This window comes from Macadamia integrifolia, chromosome 13, assembly GCF_013358625.1.
Source record: "Macadamia integrifolia cultivar HAES 741 chromosome 13, SCU_Mint_v3, whole genome shotgun sequence".
Classification (NCBI taxonomy): Eukaryota; Viridiplantae; Streptophyta; class Magnoliopsida; order Proteales; family Proteaceae; genus Macadamia; species Macadamia integrifolia.
In genome coordinates this window covers 10348302-10374566 of record NC_056569.1, presented here as the reverse complement: position 1 = coordinate 10374566, position 26265 = coordinate 10348302, and the positions used below count along the sequence as shown (strand labels likewise).

Below are 26265 nucleotides of genomic sequence, written 5' to 3'. Positions count from 1 at the left end.
GGGGGGGGGGGGGGGAATATTTGTCAGGGTAAGGAAACCAAATTCTGAAGGTTGGTTGATAAACATAAGTGTGCAAAGGATCAGTTGAATGTTCTAATAAAGTTCATTAGGATGATCTACGATATGAAGTAGGGTATTGGACATTGATGAGAAATTATTTATTTTATTGACATAGTAAGGCAGAAGCATAAAACTAAAGACTGATCACCTAGAAATAGACACCCAAAAGCTGAAGCTATGGAAGATCGAAGTCTGACATTAAGATATTCTCCCCATCTACAAGCAGAAGTAAAAAAAGAGGACAGACTATAAAGAAGCCATCCATGGAAGACTAGTGAAAGATCAAATATCATCCAAGTGGGAAAAAACCTATTAGAAAACTATCAAATTGATATTTGTAGAAACTAGAATTTATTACCCTTCTAGTCCGTCAAAACCTAATTAAGAATTGAGATAGGTCTATGATTTGTAAAGTCAAACCGATTCCAGAATGAGATAAAAAACAACATTAACTAAGACTGAAATTAGCCTGAAATCAACTCAGATTTGACTGAATCAGTATAGTGAAATTAACTGAAACCAAAGACTCAAAGAAATAAGAGAAAAGACCAAGTCGTTTAACTGAACCAATCCAACAACAATACTATGAAGGACCCATGGCCACCAGATGATTACAATGCTAAATCAAAATCATTGCTTGGAAATGTGCCCACCATGTTTACTTTAAATAACTACTTAATCCTGAACATCTTCATCCCAAACACCTTTTTGATTGGACTTAAGAGGACTCAGCCAAGAGAGTTAAAAGACTTAACGCTCCCTAGAGCCTGCATACGTTATACCTCAGAAGATGAGATTGATGCAGAAGAGACACCACCGACTTCAATACTACAAGATCAAGCATTATAGTTGATGTGCACTTTCAAGCCATAGGTGGCCAGGGGCCTAAAATCTGTCTTCGTCCTTTTTTTTCTTAGGCCCTTTAGGAGAATGAAATCCACCCCCCACCAAAAAAAAGGTTGAAAACATTCTAATACGTTTAACTAATACTCTGCATTAAAAAAACTCTCCGCTCCGACCATGATGCTGAGTCACTAGAAGGTCCATACATCTACAGACCATCTTTTCCTAGAGACTAGAGAAACATTGGAAAAGCTATGACAGCTTGTGTAAGTATCCACTTGTGGTGCAGTGGATTTCAGCTGATAAGACGTGGGGTTTGCGAAGGATAAGGATGAAAGAGAACAAAACAAAGTCATGTCCATGCATATGAACTAAAGCAACTAGAAAAAGTATGAAAACTATAAAAAAAGGGCGTACCTAATGCATGAGGTTCCCGCATGTGCGAGGTCCAGGGGGGCAAGAATATGCAGCCTTACCCCAAGAATTTCGAGAGGCTGTTTCTACCGCTTGACTACCAGGTTGCAACATTCATACTATTACCGTTGGACCAAGCACGCCCCTTAAAGTAGGAAAACTATCTCCTATGTAATCTAACTCATCTAAAACTCCCATCTATAAAAAGTAATTAAAAGTTACAACATAACCCAAATCGCATGCATGGCCTGGTTTGGGTAAAAAATTGTTTCAATGGGGAAACAGACCCTTTCCTCGTCTTTTTACTTGCATCACATTGCCACTAGAGAACAACCTCGTAGACACACAAACAGTAAAAATTGAACTTTAAGCAATTAAATCTAGTATCCAAACATCAAATGACTCAGCTGAAGGAAGTGAACCAAGAGAAAAAATCATATACAGATGCAAATTTGCTTCTCTTGAATATTTTTACAGGCTGGCCATTGAATCATTTTATTTCCTGTCAGAGGTCTGATATTTATTATAGTCCTTACATTCTATAACGACCCGGTGTGTACCCAAACAGAAAATTGTCCACGAACTAACTTTGAGAGCAATTATATGGACTCCGCATCTGAATGGGTTGAATGTTTCCCATATTAGTTACTCAGGTTTTCAGAAATGGATCATAAGTTGCCAACAACCATTTGCTTAACACCCCCTCGCAGGAGAGAAAAAAAGAGTATCCACCATCTTGTCAGTCAAAATCAAGATGCAAGTAAGCTTCTCTATTTTCCATGTTCTTCATCTCTTCATAAATAACATGTTCATAAACGTTTATCATAGGCCTCCTCAAACAGAAAAATATGTGAATTACCCGAGACAACAATATTAAGCATTTTTATGACCACCCAAGACATCATAAGGCTAAAGAATGGAAGCAGGTGAGTTCTAAAGCAATTTTGAGCAAAAAACAAAATCAGAAGTCATAATAGAAAACAAGGGAAGGTACACACCATTAGCATTTGGAGATCTTTCTTTAACTCCGGAGTGATGGTTGGGGCAGACATTTCAAACCTGTGTACACACAAAATAAATTATAAAATCACAAATACTGGTAAGGGCACACCTTGCTACCTGCAACCCACCTTGCTACCCGCAACCTTGAACAAACTTATCTTTCTTGACATCCCACTTACCAGCTTTTACCAGCAGTATCTTTAACTTTTTTCCGCAGAAACTTGTTCATCTTCCTAGGGTCATTGGGTGGAACAAAGAGTCCATCAACAAGCTCATTTTCAGGCTTCCATACCACATTTTCGGGTAATTTCTGTGATACCTCAGGCCCAGTTTTTGTCACTGATGGGAGAGGTACTTTTGGCTCCCATACAAGGCCAATGGATGACTTTTTCTCAGCCATTCTATTTGAAGCAAACTCAAATTGTATGCCCGGATGTATCTACTCTTTTAATCTAGCAACCTACATTTAAAGAAAAAAAAATAAAAAATATCAGGTTTGAAAAAACCACAACAGCCAAGAAGAAGCCCTCACCGGAGCACATGTTAATTTTCAACAAACATAAAGAAAGGTCTACAATCAACTTCAACACCCTCAAATGAACCCTAAATTATAAGAGAAACTAAATACATTCGAGAAAAGATTAGCAACTTAAACAGTCACTCGGAGAGAGAATCACAACCCACCAACCCCCATCCCAACCATCCCAGTCCCCACAATGAATTAATTTACATCGAAGACACATAAACATAGAAAATAAAAAAGGAGAACACATAACCGCGGATTAAAAAAAAAAGAGGGTATTTACCATAGCAGGAAAAAGAATATCAGCCAGAGAGCATAAACAAATTCATTGGGTCGCTTTGAGGTAGAAATCAATGAAATATAAGTGGAAACCTCATCAAGAAAAATTGGTTTTTCTTCCTCACAAGGACTCATCAGACTAAGTTACAGTTTGAGTTCATCAGCAGGTTATATAACGCTAAAGTAATGCATCCAATTAGTAGCATCAATCAAATAAGTAACAACTTTTCATGTCCTAATACCAGCACCAATAGTAAGACCATCAATCAAATCGCCATCCACCAGCAATTTTTTTTTTTCAAAGTTCAAATCAACCACTCTCAAGATATCCACAGACCCAAACACAAAAAACATATGTTTCATCTGAAAACATTAAACAGTAACAAATCTGAAAGATGGGAAAGAAAGGAGTTGACATCAAGAGAAAACAAATCCCGGGTAGAGAAATGGAGGAACAACTATTAACAGAAGCTCACCAGAAAATGTGATGCAAATCTGAAGGTCTACTCAAGGAGGAATAAGAGGGTCGACCCTAGTGGCTGATTGGGTCGACCAAGGCTGCTTCTATGGCCCACGGTTTGGGCTATTGATAGGGATATTAATTACTTATTTAGTTCCTAATTTAGTTTCTAATTTCATTCTTAAATTAGTTTCTAATTTCTGTATTAAGCTAGTTTCTAATTTCATTAGATTCCAATTTCCAGTTTTAGTAACTACATGTTAGTAGTTTAGAAAGTCATTATTTAGAAGCTTTTAAGTTTCTACTTTGTAAGTAATACCCCATCATTATTATAAATAAAGGAGAGGGCACCCTATTCCCACGATTTTGATTATTAAGAAAAAAACTCTCTTGTTGCTGCCGCTGGGTATCCATGGTTGTTCCTTGTGTCTGATCGAGGAAGAAGGACTTGGTGTGAAATCCAAGTGACTCCTTGCGGCATAAAGTCCAGGAGGCCTGTTCTAGTTATTATTCTCTTTAAGTTCTTCTTATTCTCAAGGTTTCTCAAGGCTACAAACCAGGTATGTGAATTCTGAACCTGCCCAGAAATTTCTGCAAAAACAGAGCATCCGCCCCTCGCTGATAGTACCAGCTCTAGTTGTCGGATTACTTCAATTTTCTGGTCGATGGCTCCCCTATACACCACTAAGGATCAACCCTATTTTGAGCAATTTCTGTGCAACCTTCAGTGAGATATTCAAAATCTCCCTATTTTTGTCTTTTAGTGGACTGTAGCTTCTATTTTCTGGATTCTATGTTTCTGCTGATCTGAATACTGGTTTCTGGACTGCTGATTATATATTCTGATTACTGAAGATTGTTAGTACTCTAAACAGTTCCTGGTTTAGTTCTAAAAAACTGCTACTGGGTTGGGTTATTCACAGTGTTGCTGCCCTGTGAGATCGACATCGAGACAGTTTCTGTGATCTGGGGTGACTGATTGTGATTTGTTTTCTGTCATAAATCTGTTGTTGGTTAATTCTGTTTACTGGTATAATTTCTGTTATTCGACATTCCAGAATTCTGGGTTTGATACTTCTGGTTTTCAACGACTGTTTACTGTTTCTGGATTACTGTTGCTGTCTCCTATTGGGTGAATTTTGGTTGTTCTTTAGTTTATAAGTTCCTGCAGTTTTGGGTCTAGTTTGGTTGTCAAACCCAGTCCTACATTAATCAGAGCATGGCTGAGAACACCCCCACCCTTGCTTCTCTTATGGAGATGTTACAGAATATGAGGACAGAGATGAAGGCTGAACAGTAAGCCTTAAGGACTGAATTGAAGGCTAAATTGAATGCCAGGTTGTTGACTCTACAGACCCAACCACAGCAGCCTACCGGTGATTCACACACAACACCCAATGTGGAAGCTCCATTAAATGTAGTTGCTCAGTTGGCTAACAGGAGAGCAAACCCTAATCCAAGACCACCACAGAGGGTTCCTGTAGTGCAACCTACTTTTGAAGAACATGTAAGGGGTTATTTTGAGATTGAACGTCCCATATATCAGAGGTACTCTGGAGATTCACAGAAGGTCAAGCTCAATCTGAAAGAGTTTGATTATTATGATTTACCTGAGGAACGGAAGATGAAACTAGCTCGTGCTAAGCTAGTTGAGGCTACTTGTGATTGGTGGAGGACCTATAAACATGAACTAGAAGACCGTGGTAGAGAATCTACTAGTTGGGAGGATGAAGCTTGAGCTATCTGACAAATACTTGCCACGCAACTTCAAAGCTCGCATACCAAACCAACTGAATTCTCTTCGTCAATGTACTATGTCTGTTGCAGAGTACATGAATAGGTTTGATGCACTTTATTCTCGTACAGGCATAAGGAAGAATGAAAGACAACTGTTATCTCGGTTTCCACTGGGATTGCGAGCTGAAATCAATAGGGGAATTGGTGTTGTTGATGTGTACTCAGTGAGGGATTGCTTTAACAAGGCCCTATGAGCAGAGGAGCTCATAGCACAGCCAGTTAGAAGGTTTGGTTTTCAAGCTAGGGAGGTCAAGAAAAATGTTTCAGCAACTAAACCTAGTAGCTCAGCACCCCCAAAGTCCACGTTTCCTCCACGGACTGATCACAAAAGAAAGGCACTCATGACAGGTAGTAATAAGGTACAGTGTTTCCATTGCCAAGAGGTAGGACATTTTGCTAAGTCTTGCCCACATAAGCAGAGGGTTAATGCAGTAGCTGAGGTTGAAGACTCCAATGAAGAAGATGAGTCAGCTCTTTACCCCTATCCTTTGGACGACGATGATGATGGTGGATATAACTATAACATGGAAGACACTAATGAGGATGGCACTCATGGAATAAATATTGTTACTCGCATATTGGTGGATGAAACCAAAGGAGAGGATTGGCGACGTAACCGTATATTCTACAGCTGTATGAAGTTAGGTGAGCATACTTGTCAGATTATAATTGATAGTGGCAATTGTGTCAATGTTGTCTCTGAAGCCTTTGTGAAGAAAGCAACCTTGAAATCTTACCCACATCCTCAACCTTATAAAGTATCCTTGTTGAATGGTAATACCTTGGAGGTGAACAAGAGGTGCTCAATTCCTTTGAAACTTTACCAGTATGAAGAGAAAGTTTGGTGTGATGTGATCCCAATGAAACTCACTGATGGATTGCTTGGTCGTCCCTGGATGTATGACAATGATGCCATGGTTGGAGGCAAGAAAAATCTGTGTACTTTCATATGGAAGGGTGTTCCTACAACTTTCTATCCGGTAAATGTGCCAGCTGAAATACGGCGCAAGAGATCCCTAAGGTCAAATCAGAAGGATGTTAACATTGAGAAGAATGTGGTAGCTATGCCAACAAAAGAGATACTAACTATTCCCCGCAAGCAGTTCTTACACACAAGTCATAAGACTGGAATGGTTATGGCTCTTGTTACTAGGGAAGTCACTCTCCAACCTGAGGTAACACATAGTGCACCTATCAAAGAGCTCCTATCTGATTTTTCTGACTTGGTCCCTGATGATCTCCCAAATGAGCTACCTCCCATGCGAGACATACAACATGCTATTGATTTGGTACCTGGTTCGGTTTTACCCAACCTTCCTGCTTACAGATTTAGCCCTACTGAGCATGCCGAGCTAAAACGGCAAGTGGATGGGTTACTACAGAAGGGTTTCATTGAGGAGAGCTTAAGTCCTCGTGCAATACCAGCTTTACTCACACCGAAGAAGGATGGTTCTTGACGTATGTGTGGACAGCCGTCCTATCAACAAGATAACGGTCAAATATAGGTTCCCTATACCACGATTAGATGAGATGTTGGATATGTTGTCCGGGGCAAAGGTCTTTTCCAAATTAGATCTGAGGAATGGCTATCATCAGATTCGCATCCGTTCTGGGGATGAGTGGAAGACTGCCTTTAAGACCAAGGATGGCTTATATGAGTGGAAAGTCATGCCTTTCGGTCTGACGAATGCACCTAGCACCTTTATGAGGGTTATGACAGGTACTTCGTCCTTTCATTGGTCGCTTTTTGGTTGTTTACTTTGATGATATTCTGATATACAGTAAGAACCAAGAAGAGCAAATGGATCACTTGAGGCAAGTCTTGAGAGTACTCCGTGCTAAGAAGTTATACATTAATCTCAAGAAGTGTTCCTTCATGCTGCCCAAGGTTGTGTTCCTTAGATTAATAGTGTCATCAAAAGGGGTTGAAGCTGATCCGAAGAAGAACAAGAGCATCATTGATTGGCCTATACCTAAGACACTAACAGAAGTACATAGCTTCTATGGTTTGGCTTCCTTCTACAGGAGATTTATTCGGAATTTCAATGCAGTTATGGCACCCATCCTTGAATGTATGAAGGTAAGTAAAGGAAAGTTTGAATGGACAGCTGCAGCGACCAAAGCCTTCGCTCTTGCGAAGAGGCAGATGACAGAGGCACCCATTCTATGCCTATTAGATTTTGACAGAGTATTTGAAGTAGTTACTAATGCTTCACATGTTGGCTAGGAGTGTTAATGCAAAGTGGACACCACATCACTTTCTATAGCAAGAAATTGAATGAGGCCAAGAAGCACTATTCGACATATGATCTGGAGTTGTACGCAGTCGTCTAAGTGCTATGCCATTGGAGACACTACCTCATTGGTAAGGAGTTCATTTTATACATTGATAATGAGGCTTTGAAGCACCTTCACTCACAGAAGTCGATTAGCCACAGGCATGCCAAATGGGTAGCTTACTTGTAGGAGTTCATATTTGCTATAAAGTACAAGACGAGAAAAGAGAGCACAGTGGCTGATGCACTTAGCCGGAAAGTGCTCACACTTAACACTTTTTCAGCACATGTTATTAGTATTGATCAGATACAGGGTGAGTACGCATCTAATCTTGATTTCAGCACTGTCTTTGTGGAGTTACAACAGGGTGGACAGCACCTAAAGTACTCTATTCATGATGGATACTTGTTCTTTGGCACACGGCTTTGTATCCTAAATTCTTCCCTACGTCATCACATCATACGGGAGTTACATGGAGGAGGATTAGGACATTTTGGAAAAGATAAGACTCTTGCACAGGTGACTGATGGATATTATTGGCCATGCATTGCAAAAGATGTCGATCATGTGATCAAGAGATGTCGTGTATATCAGTTGGCAAAAGGGGAAAAACAAAACACATGTTTATACTTTGCACTACCTGTTCCTCATGCACCGTGGCTTGATGTTAGCATGGATTTTGTTCTTAGACTACCCCCTACTAAGGAACGATATGATTCCATTATGATGGTTGTAGATCATTTCTCTAAGATGGCTCATTTCATACCTTGTCGCAAGACTTTTGATGCTTATCAGGCTGCAAAGCTCTTCTTCAAAGAGGTAGTGCAACTACATGGGCTGCCAACTAGTATTGTGTCTGACCGTAATGTTAAGTACATGAGTTATTTTTGGAAGACATTGTGGTTGAAGACAAATACAAAACTGAACTTTTCAACTGCATTTCATCCACAGACGGATGAACAGACAGAAGGGGTGAACCGTAGCTTGGGAAATTTTTTAAGGTGTTTGGTTCGAGATTATGAGAAGACATGGTCTTCTATTCTTGATATTACAGAGTTCGCCTAAAACAGCTCAGTGAATAGGACAACGGATCGTACTCCTTTTGAGATCTTGCTTGGAGTTCAGCCTAAGCAACCTATTGATCTTATGTCACTTCCACCCCAAGCTCGAGTTAGTATTGAGGCTGATGAGTTCCTGCGTCATATCACTGAGGTGCATGCCAACGTCCGAAGACGTATTTCCTTGAACAATGAGGTGTATAAGGCTTCTGCTAATTGTCATTGGCGTTATGTGGAGTTCAAACCCGGGGACATGGTGACGATTCGAGTAAATCCTGAACAGTTTCAGACGGGTATCAATACCAAGTTACATCCACGAAAGATGGGTCCCTACAAGGTGCTGAAACATATAGGACCTAATGCTTATGTGCTTGAGTTGCCTGATGACATGACCATAAGCAACGTGCTTAATGTGGCTGATCTTTACCTTTATGTTGGGCACCATTCGGATGATAGAGATATGGAGCAAATGTTGAGGCTACCCCAACTGAAGCCACCTACTTCTAAAGTTATTGAAGATGTCTTAGATGATAATTATAAGACCTCCCGCCGTGGCACCAGTTATCACACTTTTCTTGTCAAGTGGAAGGGTCGTCTTCGTAGTGATTGTATTTGGATTCATGCTGATGATTTCAAGAGACTTGATCCCGACTTATATGAACGCTACATGTCCATTTCCCATTTGTCGAAGACGAATGTTTTCAAGCCGGGGAGAGTTGATGCAAATCTGAAGGTCTAATCGAGGAGGAATAAGAGGGTCGACCCTAGTGGCTAATTGGGTCGACCAAGGCTGCTTCTATAGCCCACGGTTTGGGCTATTGATGGGGATATTAATTACTTATTTAGTTCCTAATTTAGTCTTAAATTAGTTCTAATTTATGTATTAAGCTAGTTTCTAATTTCATTAGATTCCAATTTCCAGTTATAGTAACTATATGTTAGTGGTTTAGAAAGTCACTATTTAGAAGCTTTTAAGATTTTACTTTGTAAGCAATACCCCATCATTATTATAAACAAAGGAGAGGGGCACCCTATGCCCACGATTTTGATTATTAAGAAAAAAACTCTCCTGTTGCTGCCGCTGGGTATCCATGGTTGTTCCTTGCATCTGATAGGAAGGACTTGGTGTGCGATCCAAGTGACTCCTTGCAGCGTGAAGTCCAGGAGGCCTGTTCTAGTTGTTATTCTCTTTAAGTTCTTCTTATTCTCAAGGTTTCTCAAGACTACAAAACCAGGGATGTGAATTCTGAACCTGCCCAGAAATTTCTGCAAAAACAGAGCATCCGCTCCTCATTGGAAGTACCAGGTCTAGTTGTCGGATTACTCCAATTTTCTGGTCAATGGCTCCCCTATACACCACTAAGGATCGACCCTATTTTGAGAAATTTCTGTGCAACCTTCAGTGAGATATTCAAAATCTCCCTATTTTTGTCTTTTAGTGGACTGTAGTTTCTATTTTCTGGATTCTATGTTTCTGCGGATCTGAATACTGGTTTCTGGACTGCTGATTATATATTCTGATTATTGAGGATTGTCAGTACTCTAAACAGTTCCTGGTTTAGTTCTAAAAAAACTGCTACTGGGTTGGGTTATTCACAGTGTTGCTGCTCTGTGAGATCGAGATCGAGACTGTTTCTGTGATCTGGGGTGACTGATTGTGATTTGTTTTCTGTCATAAATCTGTTGTTGGTTAATTCTGTTTACTGGTATAATTTCTGTTATTCGACATTCCAGAATTCTGGGTTTGATACTTCTGGTTTTCAACAACTGTTTACTGTTTCTGGATTATTGTTGCTGTCTCCTATTGGGTGAATTTTGGTTGTTCTTTTTTAGTTTACAAGTTCCTGCAGTTTTGGGTCTGGTTTGGTTGTCAAACCCAGTCCTACATTAAAATGGGATCATAAATCAAGTATTAGCATCTAAGAATGCTTAAGTTGATGTAAGAAATGCATGGAAAGGCAGAATAAAAATGATTTGGTAAAGCTTCGGTGAAGACCGTCCTGGGAGGCAAGCAACCTGCAACAGGTCGGAGAAGACCATCCTGGGAGGCTGGGACTATTACCAATCCCTAGTTTGGAACACAACAATAATGGAGAGAGAGCGAGATACTGGGAGTAAGAGAGATATTACCTTCTCCGGCACCTGCAACAGGTCAGAGGTCCTTGTCTTTTTTCATATTCCGTGATGATGTTAGGGCTTCGCAAAGCAAGTTCAGGAACAGAAATAATACAGGAACAGATACGTATGACAATTAAAAGGCTCTACATAAATAACACTTTTAAAAAATCAATCGCAATAAAACACATACGACAATGATACTGTGCATATTTAATACGGTCGCTCCATAAAAATATGGGAGCAAAAATACGGGTTTATTCTGATATTAAGACTGAACGAAAACTAATCCCTTGCAACTAAATTCTAATCTCCCATGCTTTCATGAACACTTAAATCCAAATATCAACGACTTTATCTCATCAAACATAAAAGGTAACAAGATGTATATATCTCATTGATATTGATAGAATGTTGTCATTAGGGTCCAACCATAATAGTACTTTTTCTAAGATTAGTGGAATAGAGTATGACCAATATAAGATAGTAACCTCATCGAGCAGGGTGAGTTGGACCTCTTGGAAGGCTGGCAGTCAGTTTTGGTGGGATAAGAAAAAAAAAACAGTAACCTCATCGAACAGTAACCTAGGTTGAAAACGTCTCCATATACTTTCTGATCAAATAAACTGATGCCCCCAGTCTACTGTCTCATCCGAACATGTATAAAACTTCCACTCTCCAGAAAGAAGATATAGACTGAAGGGATTTGTTGGTCACCTGATCGATTTCAATTTACCAACAAGCAAAGAATTCAGAGTGTTTATATAAGAATGGACAGGAAAGAAGTGTGGTGGGACATTAATTGTTGTTAACTTGTTGTCCTGAGTACAAATTTTAACACAATTACCTTGAGATAAGACAGATCAAGGTTTCTCAAGGCGGTACACTTCTTGCACAGAAGCTCGATTACGAGATCTGTGATCCTCAAACATAGTCACAGTTTTAGAAGAAAAAAACTTCTAAGAAGAGTAGACAAGCTGGACAGAGAAGAACAGGGATGTCTACCTCCAGCCGTTGCAATCACTTTCCCGCCATTGGAATCGCCTTCGATTGGGTTTTCAACAACTGCTAGGAAGAAGAACGAAGAAGAGTGTCAGACTTGCACAAGGAAGGGGCTGTTAGCCCCATCAAACCAAGCCCAGTCTTGGTTCAACCAGGCCATTCCAACCCCCATCGATCATCAGATTTCAGTCCATATTTGGTTTCTTTTTTGGGTCCTTCTGGCCAGCTCAGCAGCAACAACTGTTAGAATCTTCAAGAAAATATCTACTGATTTTAGTTTGGTGCTATATTGCCTTAATATAAATATACAGCTGGAAGAAAACAAAGGAAATTACTGTTCACGTTACTGTCCATGTGAACAGTAACCAACCCATTATATCTTCAAGAATTTGTTGCATTTTTGTTGTTTAGAATCTTTTGTTAGTCAAGTAATTAGTTTAGGAATGTTTTAGTTGTTAGTTTCCTAGTTACTTTCCTTTTCTTGTTAGTTTCCTATTTTTGTAACCTTCTATTATGAAGGAACTGTTGTGCCTATTTAAGAGGCTAACTGATTGTATTTGAAGGGGACTTAATGAATGAATTTATTGAGTGAATACTCTTTGGCTGAAAGGCTATTATTGAGGGGTGAGATGCCTTAATCCTTGACGGGTGTGATACCCAAAACCTAAGAGGTGAGATACCCATTCCATTGTTCTCTTTCACCCTTCTCAACCCTCCATCTGCTCTATTTTCTTTTCTTTATCTTCTTCTTTATTTGTGCTTGTGAGAGAGAGAGATCTGAGAGTATTTCTGAAGCATCGGCTGAAGGGACAGCAGCATTCCTGAGTTGCAGAACAAGAACAGCCCAGTTCAGCCATCAGTTTTCCCAGAATTGAAGGATTTAAGGAGTATCGATAGGGTCTGCTTCTCAACCTCTGTTCTGTAATTCTGAAAACCATCTGCAGGAATAAAGGTCTGTTTGAAGGGTACAATCGATCAAGGAATGGAAAAATGGAAAAATTAGAATTTTAAAAATCACATTCAAAAAGGAACTTTGCCTTCGGAACCTAGGTTGTTAATCTAGTGCAAATGAACTCTACCCTAGGCTATTCAACACAATATCTAGGTTGGTAGTTCCTGAATATAGAGCTAATCATGGAGTGTATGGTTGTGGTCAAAGTGGTATGAGGATGAGTCTTGCTCTTTCATGGATGTGGCACGTGAATCTATTGAAGATTTATTGTAATCTTTGTTTCCTTGACTGTTTCTTGTGATCTTGGATTTCAGTTGAGCAAAGCAAAGGCATGCTTTGCTCCACAAAAGGAACCATATGTACGCACTCTAGAAGAGGAGATCACCCCATCTGGTGAGTTTGAGGGGAGTTTGCTCAGCAAAGCTGACAGTGAGTGCAGTTTAAAATCCATAATTGTATAAAAAAGCATATTTTACAATTGCAAGCTTTTGAATTAGCAGTTGAGTCAGACGAACAGTTAGAGATTTCTCTTCCTCACTTTTCTGATTGTTATACTAGTTTCTTTTATGTGAGAAATTGGTGTCCACCTAGACTGTTCATTAGAAATGAAATGCTTCCACCTTTGGTGGAATCATGTGTGGGACACAACCCAGTTGGTTGTATGATGATATCTCCTCATGTGGGCTGCCTGGTAGTGTCCAGGTTGCTTTGTACCTTGGTTCCACCCCTCTCCCCTTTCCAGCTAATGGAACATATTTGATTTAACAATTGCAAAATATATTTTAATAAAAATGATGTCATGGGACTCAGAACTTGTAACAGTCCAACTATATTCTAGGGATGTTGCACATCCCTGCTTTACCATAGAATCAACACTCTGACAAATAGGTAGATTTAGTGATTGGAACCCAGAAGCTTCATCCTTGATCCTTTTACCTTCTTTTAGGTAATGGAAATATTTCTACCTTAATCTAAACTAGCATCATCTTTCTTTATGCAGTTTGAAGACGACGATAGAAGATATCATTTGGAACTCAATTATTCATTTGAAATCGAGGAGCACAGCTGATCGAAACTGAGGAGTCCATTGTTTCTCGTAGTTTCAATTTTCTTTGAACAGTGACTGTACATTTGTTCATATAATTATGAACAAATCAAAAAAACCTAAATGCAGAGCCTCTAGTAAATACCTATGATTCTACTAGTAAACCATAAGACTCCATTTTCATTTCTACCCACAAATGCCTATTAGCCCAATTTTTTTTTTTTCCTTGTGCTATTATTTCAAGAAAAAAGTTTCTGTCAAATCATCAACCCACTTTCATAATTTCCCTACCACTCGACCAGAAAAAGTAACAGTACAAAGTTCTCTTGAAATGGGTTTTTTTCTTATTTGATTGATAGAGATAGTCCATTAGTTTATGGAAGAGACTGTAGTCGTGATCCTAAAAAAAATGGAAGGGCAGCGTTAACTGATATCATGCAGAAAATCTTCATGACCATTTAGACTTCTTTCTTTGAAATGGCTGGCAGAACACCCATATTATGTTCGTAGTGCTTTTATCCTCTAATCCTTAACACATGAATTTTTAAGATCATCGCTTGATTTTTGGTAAAAACCTAATTAATTTAGATGATGGTTTCACCAAAAGGCTCAGGAACAAGGTCAACTAGTTGCTGAAAAAGCTCTTAATATTGATATGGTAAATTAGGTTGTTCTTCGTTTATGTTTTCTCCTTAATAATGACACTAGATAGTTTAGGATTAGTGTTTCAGTTTGGCATTGATAGGGTTAAAGAACATTATTCAGATGATGATTTCATTGAAATGCCTGTGAACAATGGGTGCTTCATATCTTGCTAATAATTCATATGATGATTTCACTGTAAAGGGAATGATTAGGACCAACTAATTGCTGAAAAAACATTTTAATGACAAAGTAGTTGATGATAAGGTTATTATCGAAAGCACAAAAAATTATAGATAAAAAAAAAAAAAAAAATACCCTAACCTCAAGCCGATCAGCTTGAACCTCACCTTCTTCCTTCTTCTTTGTTCCCAACCTCTCCTCTTCTTCTTCCTTTTCTTCATTCCCAACCTCAGGGAAGAAAAAGTCAGTGCCATTTTTGTGGTAAATCCCTAACTTGAACAACGACAAGTTAGAGCAACATCTCGGTAACATTCCCCTAAAAGGGTCGTCGGATACACGGGTCTTTGTCCTCCAAACAGCTCTATCTGCAGCCATACTTGGGTTGAACCCAAGCTGTTGCATGTATTTTCTTACCACTTCTCTTATAGTCAATTTAAGTCAAGCCTTACCTCTCTTAGTCCCTTGTATTTGAATTTGGTCACTACTCCTTACTGGTGCATCCATGGGTCTCCATTGGATATGTCCATACCACCTTAGATGACTCTCGCGGAGCTTGTCCTAGATTGGTGTGACCCCCAAATTGGATCTGATACAATCATTTCTTACTCTATCTCTCCTTGTCTTACCACGCATCCCCCTCAGCATCCTCATCTCTGCTACCCCCAACTTTTCTACATTACTCTTTTTAACTGCCCAGCATTCTGCCCCGCAAGTCATAGTTGATCTTATCACCGTCCTATAGAATTTTTCTTTAAGTTTAGTAGGCATATGTTTGTCACACAACACTCTCGTAGCACCTCTCCACTTCATTCAGCCTACTTTAATTCTATGGGAGACATCATCCTCTATTTCTCCCTCATTGTTAATGGTTGACCCCAGGTATCGAAAGCAATTACTTTGTGGCAATTCATGAGTTTCACTGCTTCATCAACTGTCCTGGTTTGGCTAAAGTTACATCTCATATACTCAGTCTTTTGTTCTGCTTATTTTAAAACCTCTTCATTCCAAATTTGTTCTTTATAACTCCAACTTAGTATTAATCCCTTCTGCAATCTCATCTATGAGAATAATATCGTCAGCGAATAGCATGCACTGAGGGACCCCATCTTGAATGCGTCTGGTTAGATCATCCATGATGAGCACAAATAGATAAGGACTTAGAGTTGATCCTTGATGTAACCCAATTGTAATTGGGAAATACTACTTTGGCCCTCAACAATTCTAACACTTATCACTACGTCAACGTACATGTCCTTACTTATATCCACTTCGGTACTTGAGTCCCTATTCTTCTCTAGAACATGCCATATGAGCTTTCTAGGGACTCTGTCATGGACTTTTTCAAGGTCAATAAATACCATGTGGAGGTTCCTTTTGTATGCTCTAAATATCTCCATGAGCTTCTTTAGAAGGTAAATAGCATCTATCGTAGATCGTCTAGGCATAAAACCAAATTGGTTCTCCGATATATTATTTTCTCTTCTTAAGCGGGCTTCAGTAACCTTTTCCCAAAGCTTTATGGTATGACTTATCAGTTTTACACCTCTATAGTTAATGCAGCTCTGGATATCACTTTATTCTTGTAAATCGGAACAATAATGCTTTCCTCCACTCATTAGGCATTTTCTTTGTGCTCAAAATCGTGTTAAAAAGTTTGGTAGCCAAGATATCTCCCAATCTACTAAGCTCTTCCACACTTCAATCGGGATCCCATAAGGTCTTGGCGTTTCGCCGACTTTCATGTTTCATAGTGCATCTTTAACTTCAGTCTCGCCAACCTGCTATAGATGCCCATAACCTATGCTGGTTTGGTGATTGTCCCCCTCCACTCCCAGGACCTACCCATTAGTTAAGGTATCTCCATTAAGTATGTTGCAGAAATAATCACTCAATCTCTCCAAAATTTCTTCATTCTGTATTAATACTCTCCCATCCTTGCTTTTAATGCATCTGACATGGTCTAAATCCCTACTCTTCCTTTCTCTTATTTTGGCTATCTGATAAATCTCTTTTTCTCCTTCTTTTGTAGTAAGATGTACATAAAGGTCATCATACTTCTTTGCTCTTGCTTTCCCAATAATCTTCCGGGCTTCATTTATGGCTGCATAGTATCTCATTTTATCCTGTCTCGTTATTCCTTTGCCAATTCTTGAAAAGCTCTTTCTTCTTCTTGATGACTACCTAGACCTCATCATCCCACCACCAAGTCTCCCTGGGACAAGGACGTAAACCTTTTGACAACCCTAGAACATCTTTAGCGACTTTTTTATACATGTCGTCATCTCAGTCCACATTTTGTTGGTCTCTCCTTCAAGATCCCACTTCCCTTGTTGGATTACTTTTTCGGTAAAAGTATCTCAAGGGACTACTTGGAGCCGTTCCCACATTATCTTAGGGCAAGTCAACTTAACCTTCATGTTTTTCCTCATACTAAAGTACATATCCAACACCACCAATCTATGTTGAGTGGCTAAGCTCTCTCCGAGAATTACCTTACAATCTTTACACAATCGTCTATCAGACCTTCTAGTTAAAAAGAAGTTTATTTGGCTTGCATGGTGTCCACTTTTATAGGTAAGTAAATGTTCTTCTCTCTTATCAAATAAAGTATTTGCAATGCATAGCTCAAAGGCAATCGCAAAGTCTAACACTGAGGTCCCTTCATCATTCCTCACCCCCCATATCCATATCCTCCACGGACTTCTTTGTATCCGCTACGATCTCTTCCCACATGTTCATTTAAGTCGCCGCCAATAATAATCTTTTCTCCCAAAAAAACACCTTCCACTTATCCATCTATTTGCTCCCAGAACTGCAATTTATAACTCTCGTCTAATCCTTCTTGGGGTGTGCGTACGCACAAATTATGTTGATAACCTCGTTGCCCATAACAAATCTGATGGATAGAATCTTATCTCCACATCTTTTAACTTCCACCACTTCATTCAAAAGATCTTTGTCCACCATAATGCCTACCCCACCTCTACAGCTTTCGTTTCCCGAATAACACATTTTGAAATCATCAACCATCTTAGTTTTATTACCCTTCCACCTGGTTTCCTGAAAACAAGCAACATTGATTTTTCTTCTTCTCATGGTGTCAACTAACTCCATACTCTTACCCTGAGTGAATCTTATCTCCACATCTTTTAACTTCCACCACTTCATTCAAAAGATCTTTGTCCACCATAATGCCTACCCCACCTCTACAGCTTTCGTTTCCCGAATAACACATTTTGAAATCATCAACCATCTTAGTTTTATTACCCTTCCACCTGGTTTCCTGAAAACAAGCAACATTGATTTTTCTTCTTCTCATGGTGTCAACTAACTCCATACTCTTACCCTGAGTGATCCAATGTTTCAAGATGAAAATATTACTCTGTGTTTACGAACAAGATTAGTAGTAAAGGGCATGGTAAAGAAAAGTAAAAGGTAATAAAAAAAATACTAGGATCCATGTTTAGAGGATTGGCTTATAATAAATAAAGTGCCAGCTGCCTACCTGACTCACCAATATAAGAAATAATTGAGGGGTAAGTATAAACAAAATATTATAGAATAGGAAGAGGGCTCCTAATACAAAGGAACAAAAGTTCTCAACATTAAAGGAGCGAAGTACGTATCACAAACCTGAAGTCTATCAGAGATGTATCAAATAAATTACAATCTTAAACTCCATTAGACTTAACAATAAACAATTTTTGTTTTTTGTTATTTTTTTTCCCTAAACAATAGCTAAACAATGTTGCGAAGTAGAAATGCAAAGGAAAACGATGATGCAATCAATTAGAGTCTGCGATAAACAAATGTCTAGACAGTATTGAAAGAAGAACACTGCAAGCAGTATGTCAAGAGCTCACTGGTAGTACAAAGAAATTACGAAGTTAAATTCAATTATGGTCAATAAAAGTCAGATAGCTAAATAGTGATAAACCACATAGATATACCAGGACATACGCTGATAAGAATGACTGGAGTCAATAGTTAGGGTCAGCAATAAACAGATAACTAAACAATGTACAATCAAAAGAACATTTCAACAGAACAAACCTAAATAGAGAACATATATTAAGAAAATAACAGGGAGAAGCGTAGGGAGTATCCCTTACTACTCTTAATCCAATGTAGGCAGTAGAGGTTCCACACTCCAGGTATCCCAAGGTGCTCACTACCGATCTAAACCAACCAATTTAGTTGAGCACAGTCCGTATCAGGGTGGGAAGGGGGGAAGGGGTTGCAGCAGCGAGGTAGGTGTAGGTCGCGGGCTGGTGTAGGTCCTATTAAGGGTCCGTGCTTCTTTTCTTTTTTCTTCTTTTTTTTTTTTTTTTTTTTTTTTGGGGGGGGGGGGGGGGGGGGTGGGGGTGTGGGGGGGTGTGGGGGAGAGGGCTGCGGAGCTGGAAGGAGGTCAGTATAATGGAATTTGGGCAATAGGACAGTGAGAGTTGAGAGAGAGTTGTTGGTGGAAATCGAGATGATGGGACGGTGGGGGTTGCGTTTCAGTGTAGCTAGGTCGAAGGAGGATAGCGACAATTTCAGGTTGATGGTAGGGCAAGCAGGGACGGAGACCAAGAGAAGAGATGGGGTTTCAGGGTAGCTAGATCGAGATGGAAGAGCAATAGTTTCAGGTTGGTTATGGCAAGCAGAGAAGGATATCGGAGGTCGTGAACTCAAATTCATGATAGTTGACCATACACAATCAAAACAAAATTCTGTTTTGATAAACAATCAAACAGTTTGGACACATTTGAAGTGAAGTTCACCTCCATTTTACTTAACACAGCCATGCACGTGGAGTTGTTCTAAACCCCCGCACCCCCGCACCCCCACCCCCACCCCCACCCCCAACCCAAAAAAAAAAAAACAAAGCCATGCATTTACGATTTCTCCTCGATGGCATAAAAGAAAAAAAATTCAGTTCAAAAATTACTTTCAATTAAATTGGTTCTCATTATCAGGGAGCAGTATAAAAGGAGAGTATAAGCAGATGAATCAAGTGGGTATTCAGGGGCGGGAGAGAGAGAGACGAAGAGGGAGTCCGGGAGAGAACTTACCTTATCACGAAAAGATTGAATGTGCAAGTCCACTGACAATCTGGGTTTAGCCTCAAAATAGATTCAGAACACTACCACAGGTTTCTTCTTGTTCTTCAGAAAATAAAAGAAGAGGAATGGGAGACAGAGCTGAAGAAATACTCAGGGGCGGGAGAGAGAGACAAAGAGGGAGTCCGGGCGAGAATTGGGGTTTTCCCCATTAGATTAGCCAAATACATCCTGTTTCTCACCTTCAGCCTTGCCAATACAACTTCAACGTTCTCTTCCCTTGGATTAAAAAAGAGTAGGTGTCACCCATTTAGCCCAAGCCACCAGAATGGCAGCTCACCTCCGAGCTGTAGAGGAGCCGAATCACTAGGGCTTAGATGCCGCGTTCTTCAATTATATAGATAGACAAACCCTACTTTCGGGTGTTAATCGGGATTTTTGTTCGATTCAAGATCAGGGTTTTAAAACTCGGAATTGGCATCTGAAATTCTGAATCGGTCAGGGCCGTTTCTCCATTAAAATCGGTATAAACCGGTCAGAATCATAGTGAATTTGGTTGGTTTGCTCGGACTGTCCAATGCCAATTTGACGTGAATCAGCTAATTTCCCGATCTAATCCACGGATTTTTTTAAACCTTGTCACAAAAATTGAATGGAACTTCCAAATCAGAATTGAACCAGTTTGGTTCGGCTTTGATTTGTTTTTATTCAATTCTATGTTTTGTTTAATATCTCAATAGCTTTGTTGTTGAATGAAATGGAGATTTCATTTCAATTGGAATTTGGTTATTCACGATGTATGATGATCCGTGTAAGCATCATGGTTGAATGGTTAAAATACCTAACTCATAATTGGTAAATTCATACGTTCAATTCTTGCTTAATGCAAGTCAATAAGAATGTTCAATAAGTCTATTGAAATTTACTTTGTATCAATGGAAAGAGATATGAAATAATGAAAATTTAGAACATAAGTGGGCCCAACATGACCAATAACTAGAACAGACTCTGATTTAAAATCTTAATAAGAATAGATAAAATTAACGAGATCCCAAAACTAGCTTCTCAAATAAGGATTAGCCCATTTCCTTGCCTAGCACCTGGAACCGTTCCCTAATTTTCAAAGTGAAATTTGAAAGGGGATAATTTTGGTTACAATTTACCATAGTAGTTTACATCAAATCTACCGAAATATGAGCGAATTTACTATGTCGAAATGTATTCATGTCTATTTGCATCTGTCTTCCCACTGGTTTTTTGCCAAACCTTCATAATGGATTTTAAATTCAAAATTAGTGGGTTTTTTCTTTATAATAACAATCTTGCTTGTTGGTTCTAACTCACCCTCATTAAAAGGAAGAGACAATATTTTTACGAGGAAAAGAACTACTTTCAAAAGTAAACAACTCCATTTTTTTTATCAGCCCTTCAAAATTGATGACTACATCCTCCACTTTCTTTAAAGAGTTCTCTTCTTGTCAATAATGATGGACTATCTTGTCACCATCAAGTTCGATTCATTTGAAAATAAGTAATACTTATCTCTCCTGTAGCCGAATCTAATATAGAATAGTTGTCCTACTGTTCTCTGTCAATAATAGTGGACTACAATGGCTCCACATGTTCATCACACCCATTATGAGTGTAGGTCACGATGTCTTTATTGGAGAGGGTGACATTTTCAAAGTTGGATCTACCTTCAAATGATGGAATGTAAGAGATCATATTTCATTTTTAGACCCATTTATAACTTGTCGATTTACTTTAGCCGACCATCCAATGTGTACTAACAGTAATCGAATAAGCATACTCATCCTCAATCGAATTCTCCTCCTCTTTGTCTAAATCTTATAGTAAAAAGAAAGCATTCACATGGATAACCTAGTCCCCAAATAATGAAGAAAATACAAGGAGAAAACTTCCCTTGCCATACCAACCTTATCAGGTCCTTATTTAGAATTTGGTTGAGAGTTAAGTCTTCCATCAAATTTACTGTTTCCCACTTTCATTTATTTAAAATACTTAGATTTACAGTCTCCACCACCTTTCCTCCTGGACCTGATGGAAAAGTAACATTTTCATCTATCAATCTACCAAATTGGATAATAAACTTTATCTAAAGTAAATTGAAAAAAAAAAAAAAAAAAACACTCAAACATTTAGTCTTAAGTAAAAGTACCATTGTTAAAAAGTTCCAGCATTAGGCTAGCTTGATTATTAAATGATCTAAGAGAAGTTATACACCCTAAATCCATGTGTCATCTACTCGTTTTCAAAATTCATGTGTCATCTACTCCTTTTAGCCACTAGTGTTAGCTAAAGGAGAGTATGAATCTTGGATTATGCATTTAAATTTAAATACTGAATCCAAGTTATGTTTCAAGGGCTACAAATGGCCCCAATTGCATAATTGATGTTGAATTCACCATTAAGGGGTAGCAATCTACATTTTATCCTTGCTATGAAATTTTAAGAATTTCTTAAAAAGAATAAAAGATAAAGAAAAAGAAAAAAGGGGAATTTGGATCATAATGATACGTTGGGTTAACCAAGTAAAAAAACAGATGGATTTAAAGCCTGGATATAGGGCTTCATTTAATTAATCAAGACTTTTTGTGCTTTCAATTGTGTGCAAAACACTTAGGGCCTGTTTGATTTTGTTTCCAGAAACGATTTTCCTGTTTTTCTGTACTCAGAAACAGAAAAACATCATATTTTTTATTTGATTTTTTGGTTTTGTTTCACCTATTTTTTGAAATTTATATATATTTTTGTTCCTAGAAACAAGAATGAAGAAATACCTATTAGTTGTTTTTCTATTTCTTAAAACAAAAAGTGACGGAGAAAAATCGTGAAATAGTCTCAACTCCCGAGTCCCGACTCCCGACGCCCTGCCCTCTCTATCTCCTTGTAGCTCGACGACAGTCTCTGCTCTCTCGCGAAGCTCGACGTTCTCTACTCTATTGCGAAGCTCAACGTTCTCTGCTCTCTTGCGAAGCTCGAAGTTTTCTTCTCTCGCAAAGCTCGGCGTCTCTCTGTCTCGTCAAAAAACGATCTCACTGCAACTCTCCTTGCAGCAACAAGTTCGATCATCAAGTTATGTATCATTTCGAGCACTAATTCACAGATCTGATTTCATCTCTGTAATGGAATGGAACCTGGATTGGATGCGGTTAGGGATTTGCATTGCAATTATGTTTTGAATTTTTGTGTCTAGAAATTGATGGGAGAACTAGTCCCCGACCCCTTGGTTGTTTTTATTCATGAGAAGCGATCAATTTTTTTTTTCTTTACATTTGTAGGTGTTTGTACTTTGTAGCTCTGGTTTCTGAATTATGTCTTGGTTTACTTTTGAGAATCTCTTTGAACCACCTGTGGCCTCCTATTTTGAAATTCAATCGGGTGTTCCCTTGTTCCTAATCGGGTGTTCCCTTGTTCCAAATTTGACTGAGGTTAAGTTGATATGGCAGCGTACGTAATGGCTGTTTTCTTTTTTATTTTTGTCACATTGTTAAATATACATTGGTGGATTTATAGGGCTCTAAAGGGATTTCTTGGGAACTTTGTGAATCTGTTATAATTGGCATGCTTGTATTCTCAGCCCTTGAATCTTAAAGAGAGAGAGAGAGAGAGAGAGAGAGAGAGAGAGACATCCTCAATGAGCATAGACATAACACAGTGCTGAATTATGTAAATCTGTTTATATGCTTTCTATTTCACTTTGGTTTCTTTGTCATTTTCTTTGTGCTTTTGTATTCTGTAAAGTCATATTCCATTAGCAATGTTAGAAAAATATACTGTTACGGTGTTAAAATTTTTAATTGAATGCAGTTCTAATGTATAATATGGGAGGGAACCTTTGGATAAATGTCATTATGTTTCCTGACTAGTTCTTTGTTAGCTCTGTGAGGCTTTTGAAGGGTATGCATTGGCTTGAGGATTTTTGCAGATGTAAATCCTTGTTTTCATGTGATAGCTATAGATATAGAAGAGTGTGGTTTCACTCAATATCATGAGAAGCCTGTCATGGGATATAAATCTAATGCAAATTATGAGATTGAATAATTTGTCAGAAGCTGAATCATTTATCAATGTGGTTTTGGCTGCTTAGATTCAAAGGTTGTTTGCATTGCAGTCCAACCTAATAGTGCCTTGCACAACCAAATATGGCACCTTGCATTAGAATAAGGAATTGAATTGCCACCCTCTAGGGTAGCCTGTATAAACCAGTTTTCACTACTGAATTAATTGATGATCATTTTTTTCATCTTGGTTCAATCAGCTATACAGAGAGGGGGAGTTTGAACTGGGTGATGCCCAATTAGATTAGGTTGGAGGAACTAGTGAGTTTTTTTTTTCTTACTGTATTAAGACAGCCATGCTCTTAAATCTGAAGCTGGAATTTTATAAAACAGCTATTGGACCAACCATGTTTTTGGAGTTGAATGTTGCAATTCCAAGGAACGACACAGAAATATAATTGATATCCTGCCTGATGAAATGTCAAGATGGATGAGTAGCACAACTTTTGGGAACAAAATGGGGAAGATAAATATGAACTAGTGTAGCAATTGTAGGAAAAAAATGTGAGAAAATATAAGTAAGATGGTTTATTCATTTGTAAGGATAATTTTTTTATAGCAATTGTAGGAAAAAAATCTGATAATTAGCCCGTTCTTACTTCATCTGTAGTTTGTGCTAACTCTTGGAACCAAGCTTGAAGTAATTGTCGCAAAAATGGCTCTGCAACTCAAAGACCAGAACACTGTAATCACAGGAGCCCCTTTGGTGCAACCTAATGACAAACTTTTCTGGTTCAGCCAACCTAGATTTGTATTGACTCTTCTTCATTTTACCCTGTTCATGGTAAGTCTCTTTGAATGCCAACAGAAAAGAGAGATCCTCTTTTAATGATCTCAAAACTAAATGATTCTACATTGTCTTATCTTTCTAGAATGCTTTCGACATTGCATTCTTTATCTGGGTAACGGTGCGTGTCCCCTCTTCCCTTTGTTCTGATGTCAGATTGAAACTCAATTGTGTAAGGGAAAAGAATTTCTTGGCTGATTATTATTGGTATCATTATTTTTCATTTCTGATGTTTTCAGTTAGAATTTGGGTTCAACCCTTGTTATCATGAGCATATCGAGATTACAATCACAAGGGTGGTATTAGCGTAAGTTCCATCTTCCTTCTAGTCAGTTTTTCCTCTACTTCCTCTGTTTTAAGCTTTCTAGGAACAGCAGTATTTCATGACTAGTGAACAACAACTTCTTTTGGTTTGTTAGGGTGATTGTTAGTGTTCCTTCTTCCATCTTTTGATTCTTCTATTTACAGTTATTACTGTTGCATCTTAAATTTGGATGTGTGAAGTATAACATACAGAAAATATCTTTTATATTTGTTGTAGGAAATAGGATTCTTGTTGATATTTTGTTTCTATTTTATTGCTACTGTTTCACTCACTTTGGAAATTTTGGTTATTTCTTTTGAGAGATTTCCTTTTGTCATTGTTGAATGCCAGTCTATGAATGTTCAATATGCATATCCGATTGTGAGTTGATGATTCTTGACTTTAACATGATTAATGTTTCCTTTATGTAGACAATATGTCATATATTGGAAACCCTACTCCTGCTCCAACCACAACCACAACCACAATCCTTTGGAATGCTTCTGAATTGAACAAATTCATCAACTTAATGATTGATAATGTAAGGAATGGTCAGATGTCCAACTCCACATTCAGTAAAGTTGGGTGGAATAACATTAAAGCAGGACTAGAAGCAACTTTTCAACGTCCAATTCGAAAAGAGCAGCTACGTAATAAGATGAATAAGCTATGAGGTGACTATAATAGTTTCAAGCAGTTGCTCGAAACTACGGGATTTTGATGAGATTCAAGTACCAGGACTGCTACAGCTGCAGATTCTGTTTGGGAAAATGCTATAAAGGTAATCCATTCCTTGAAGCAATAGTCAATGGATAAATATATATATATATATATATATATATTTTACCAACAATGTATAATATCGATTATTTTGGATTATAGGCAAATCCAAATTGGACCAAATTCCGAAAGAGTGGACTTCCATAGTGGCCAGTTGTTAGAGGTCTTCTCAGACTCAAGTGCTCGAGGAGATAGAGGAGTATCTCAGCATACTGCTGGGAAGCAAAAGTCCATCGACATTGATCTTGATTGTGAGATGAGAATGATACACATGATTCCCCTAAAGATGTAGTAGGTCTGAATGATATAGAGCCTACAGATATTGATGAAGTGGTCAGTCATTCTACAACAAAGCGGAAGCATGATAGAACTCCCACAGACCGAAGGAAGAAGAGTACCACAAAAGTCATTACCAAACCTACACTTCAGCTCATATGTGGCCTGGAAAATGGAACAGGGGGGTAGTAGTACTCCCACTTCCAGACCAGTTCTTCCAACTATCAATAATCTAGTGGATGGAATGTACAACATCAAAGCGTGTCAGGTATTATTGGACAACATGACAGAGTTAACAGAAGAGATGTGGGTGAAGGCTCAACAAAAGATACACAAGAGTGC

General features: G+C 38.5%; 1 protein-coding gene across 1 annotated transcript in view; it reads right to left on the bottom strand.

Annotated features, from left to right (window-relative positions):
* Nucleotides 1-20001, bottom strand: part of LOC122060189 (rRNA-processing protein fcf2-like) — a 22031-nt gene extending 2030 nt beyond the window's left edge. The window contains exons 1-3 of the mRNA XM_042623386.1: nt 19707-20001; nt 2499-2779; nt 2316-2376 (exon numbers count right to left, since the gene is read on the bottom strand). Of these exons, the coding sequence (XP_042479320.1) occupies nt 2316-2376; nt 2499-2719 (282 nt within the window). The 5' untranslated portion in view covers nt 2720-2779; nt 19707-20001. The remainder of the gene's footprint in view (nt 1-2315; nt 2377-2498; nt 2780-19706) is intronic.
* Nucleotides 20002-26265: the final 6264 nt, after the last annotated feature.